Source organism: Bos indicus, chromosome X (genome assembly GCF_029378745.1).
Source record: "Bos indicus isolate NIAB-ARS_2022 breed Sahiwal x Tharparkar chromosome X, NIAB-ARS_B.indTharparkar_mat_pri_1.0, whole genome shotgun sequence".
Taxonomy (NCBI): Eukaryota; Metazoa; Chordata; class Mammalia; order Artiodactyla; family Bovidae; genus Bos; species Bos indicus.
Genome location: NC_091789.1, coordinates 140,689,471 through 140,693,383, shown reverse-complemented (window position 1 = coordinate 140,693,383; position 3,913 = coordinate 140,689,471). Strand labels below are relative to the sequence as shown.

At 50.8% G+C, this 3,913-nt stretch overlaps 1 protein-coding gene across 2 annotated transcripts; it reads left to right on the top strand.

The window, feature by feature from the left end:
• The first annotated feature begins 269 nt into the window (after positions 1-269).
• LOC139181465 (melanoma-associated antigen B4-like) lies at positions 270-3,365 on the top strand. 2 transcript variants are annotated; one of them, XM_070784981.1, is made up of 2 exons: positions 270-370; positions 1,436-3,365. In XM_070784981.1, exon 2 carries the CDS (start codon positions 1,497-1,499, stop codon positions 2,526-2,528), a length of 1,032 nt encoding a protein of 343 aa, XP_070641082.1. In that variant the 5' UTR covers positions 270-370; positions 1,436-1,496; the 3' UTR covers positions 2,529-3,365. The 2 variants fall into 2 exon arrangements, with proteins under 2 accessions (XP_070641082.1, XP_070641081.1); XM_070784980.1 differs by having other exon boundaries at positions 276-375.
• The last annotated feature ends 548 nt before the right edge of the window (positions 3,366-3,913 follow it).

Here is a 3,913-nt window from a genome sequence, read left to right as displayed (position 1 = left end):
GTTGGTCTTATGGGCTTCAGGAAGGCTGTTAGGCTTGGGCTCCCCAATTCTTCCTGTTGGGAGTGCTGACACGAGTGAGAGGCATGGAGTGAGCCAGCTGACAGTTCAGGACAGGGACGTCCCAGGACCCCTTAAGAGTCAAGCGAAAGTCCATGTGCCAATCCTGTGAGAAGCTCCCCCGGAACCCCGCCTGTCCAGGTCCCGCCCCTGCTGTCCTCCTGGAACCCAGATGCGCATGACAGGAAGTGACGTCCTCCTAAGCATGCTGGGGGAGCGACGCCATCCTTGACAGTGCCGCTATCTCTGAGAGCTGCCGTTGACGGTGGCCAGAGGGAGCAGTCCCAAGTGTCATCGGGTGTCAAGATCGGAGGTGACGTGAGTTACGAGTGCAGGGACAAGTCTCTGTACCCCCATTCCCTTTTCCCTCTGAAAAGAGGGGGCCACACAGCCTCCGGCCGCCCTACCCCTGCACTCAGACCAGAGGATCCGGCCTAGCTCTCAGGCCCCAAGACTATCCACTAACCCCTAGGGGGTCTCGGGAAAGAATGCCTCGGTCAGGCTCTGCTGGACCCCAGCTCCGTTCAGTAGAGAAAGAGCGACGAGCCCTGTGGAGTGAAGGAGGGACCCCCGGGGGGACTGAGGGTCTCCATACACCAGAACGGCAGCCATGTGTAACCCCCACTCACCGCCATTTGGCTGCGGATTATCCGGGCAGCCGCCGGGCAGCTGTAAAGGCTGGGGGGCTCCCTCACTGCGACCTCGGACACAGGACACTCGAAGAAGAGGGGACTTTGGTCTGAGGGGCTGGCAACTGGTCAGTAGAGGGAGGATGTCAGGGTTCGGGAAGATTCAGGATGAGGGCCATCTTCCCTGACAAACAGGCGACTCAGGACCCTCCCCTGTGCTCAGCGCTACCCCCCGGCCAAACATCGGGAAGTGGGGCAGCGGTCTGAGAGGGGAGCTTGGAGCCTGGTTGTGAAGGGGCAGCCACGAGACAGCAGAAGGGCAGGTCCTGGGACCCTTCAGTGGGGGGCTGAGTATGCCCTCCTCTCCTCGTCTGGGGTGACAGGGAAGGTGGCACCGTCAATTTCAGACAGGAGAGGGAACGGGCTGGGTACGGGAAAGGGGGCATTCGATATGGGGGTGTCTCGCACCAATTTTCATCCTGACTCTGAATGTCAGCTGAGAGGACCTGCCTCCCCTGCCAGCCCCCACTGGTCCCCCTTTTAACGCCCAGGCAGGACTGTCTGCTGTGCCCCAGGGCTCACTCTGCCTTGCTACTCAGTGGTTTCAGGGGACAGGCTGACCAGGAGAACAGGAGCCCGTGGGTCCTAGAGCACTGGCCTCGAGGATCCCCCAGAGGCGGCTTCCATTCAAGCCAGGGAGGACTCTCCTTGCTGAAGGTTCTCACAGCATGTCCTTGTCCCTCCTCCAGGTGCCTTCCTGCCTGCTTTCCTGCCCGCACTCCCACCTGCGGTCCCTGACCTGCTGTCACCATGCCTCGGAGGCAGAAGAGCAAGTCCCATGCCCGCAGGAAACGCCACGAGGTCCAAGGGGACACTCAGGAGGCCCAGGCCAGTGCTGCTGCAGCCCCAAAGGAGGAGTGCCCCTCCTCCCACTCTTCTGTCCCTCAGGGTTCTCCCCCGAGCTCCCCTGCTGCTGGCGATGGCCAGGAGCTTCAGGGAGCCATGGCCCCTAGCTCTCCTGATGCAGGGCCTTCATGTGCAGGATCTGATGAAGGTGCCCAGGGCCCTGAGGAGGAAAGTTCAGGTGCCTCCCAGGCAGCCCCTTCCACTCAGAGCACTCGCAAAGATCCTCTGGCCAGGAAGGCCAGGAAACTCGTGGAGTTCCTGCTGGAGAAGTACACCAAGCAGGAGCCCATCACACAGAATGCCCTGATGAAAATCGTCAGCAGGAAGTACAGGCAGCACTTCCCTGAGATCTTCAGTACAGCCCGTGAGCGCGTGGAGCTGGTCTTTGGCCTGGAGATGAAGGAAATCGACCGTAGAGGGAACATCTACACCCTCATCAGGAAGCTCAACCTCAGGGGAAACGATTGTCGGCGTGATGAGGGGGCGCTGCCCAAGTCCCGTCTCCTCATGGTGCTCCTGGGGGTCATCTTCATGAATGGTAACCGCGCCACTGAGGAGGAGATCTGGGAATTCCTCAGTATGTTGGGGATCTATGCTGGGAGGAGGCACTGCATCTTTGGGGAGCCCAGAAGGCTCATCACCAAAGATCTAGTGCAGAAGGAGTACCTGAACTACCGCCAGGTACCCAATAGTGATCTTCCACGCTACGAGTTCCTTTGGGGCCCAAGAGCGTGTGCTGAGACCAGCAAGATGAAGGTACTGGAGGTTCTAGCCAAGTTCCACGGTAGGGTCCCTAGTTCCTTCCCAGACCTTTATGACGAGGCTCTGAGAGATCAGGTGGAGAGAGCAGGGCAGAGAGGTGCGGCCAGGGCTCCCACCATGGCTGAGGCCAGTGCCCCTTCCAGGGCCAAGTCCTGCAGCTCCTCCCACATTTAGGGAGGGGGGCAGGGCACTTTGTTCCCTTTGTGTTGGAAGAGAGCAGTCAACCTCCTAAGTAGTGCAGAGTCTTAGGGGTGGAGGGAACAAAGCCCATATCTTACAGTTTAAATGGTAAGCGAGTTTAGGTCTAGTTTCTTTTAACAAAATATATATCTGTTTTATTGTATTCACATGAGAAATACCTAATGAACAATGATTTAAATTAGAAATGTAAAGAGGTGAAGGAGGTGTTTAGTATTTTCAAATGTTCTTACTTTTGATAAGGTTTATTGTGCTTAAGAATTCAAATATGTATGAATCATATAAATCATAGTTTCCAGCTGTTTTAATGTTTTAAAAGTTTGGGTATTTGTAAAACACACTGAAAGTACTGAATATATTGTTCACAATGCAAACAAGATAACATGACATTAGAAGAGAACTTTTCTTGAAGAGTAGTGAAGCTTCTAAAGTGTGCATGGTAGTGGGGGTTAGATCACATTTCTTTCGATCACATTTCTCTTTCTGTTTCACATGAGTAACTTCTACATATTATTTGTTTAGTTTTTTTGTTTTTTTTCCCCAATATTTTTACTTCTAAGAGGTTGTTTTTCCTCAGAGTATTAATTTGGTAATGATACTGCTGTTATATTCACTGCTGTTTTAAAAGTTTTAAAGGTACAGTTTTGGTAGATATAAAAGAAATTCAGGATCCATCTGTATTGTCTTTATGATCTGAAAGTAGGTCACATAGCACTGCAAGAGTGATTTTCATGCTAATGTGAAAGAAGACCACAGAAACTTTTGAGAATCAAAAAGAAAATGGAGAAAAGAATACAGTAAAAAGTCTTTAAGTTGTGGTTTACCTTTCTTTTAAACTTTCTTTTAGTAAAAATAAAAAAAATACTTTGACTTATTTAGCTCATTTAAGAATATTTGTTTCTTTTGTCCTAATTCACTGCATATTCTCTGCTGTCTCCTGGATTAAAAGTAAACTCAGATGGGAAGGTGGTATTTGAGGGGTTCATAGTAATCATAATTTCCACTTATTACAAACCAATACTTAATCAGTATGCCACTGCTTTATATGTAGAACATGCATTCCAGCATTCATGCAGGATCAGATTTAGCAGACTCCATTTATGCATGGATAACTTGCAAATTTTCAAGTTCACAAACTGATGAAGTGACCTTCCTAGGACTAGTCCCCCGACCTGGATTGGTGCAGAGCCCACAATGTGTCACTTCTCCCAGCCTAAGCCAGGCATATTGTTTCATTCATTTTTCCTCTAAACACTCCAAAAAATGTGTCTTGTTGGATACATGGGGCCCTGTCCAAAGAACTGTTTTGGAATAAAGTTTAGAAAATGCTGATAAATGAATGGTATGAAAGAAGACAAAAC

Bases quoted from the DNA above. Each gene is read 5' to 3' on its own strand.
- LOC139181465 (XM_070784981.1), top strand. From the start codon at position 1,497: ATGCCTCGGAGGCAGAAGAGCAAGTCCCATGCCCGCAGGAAACGCCAC.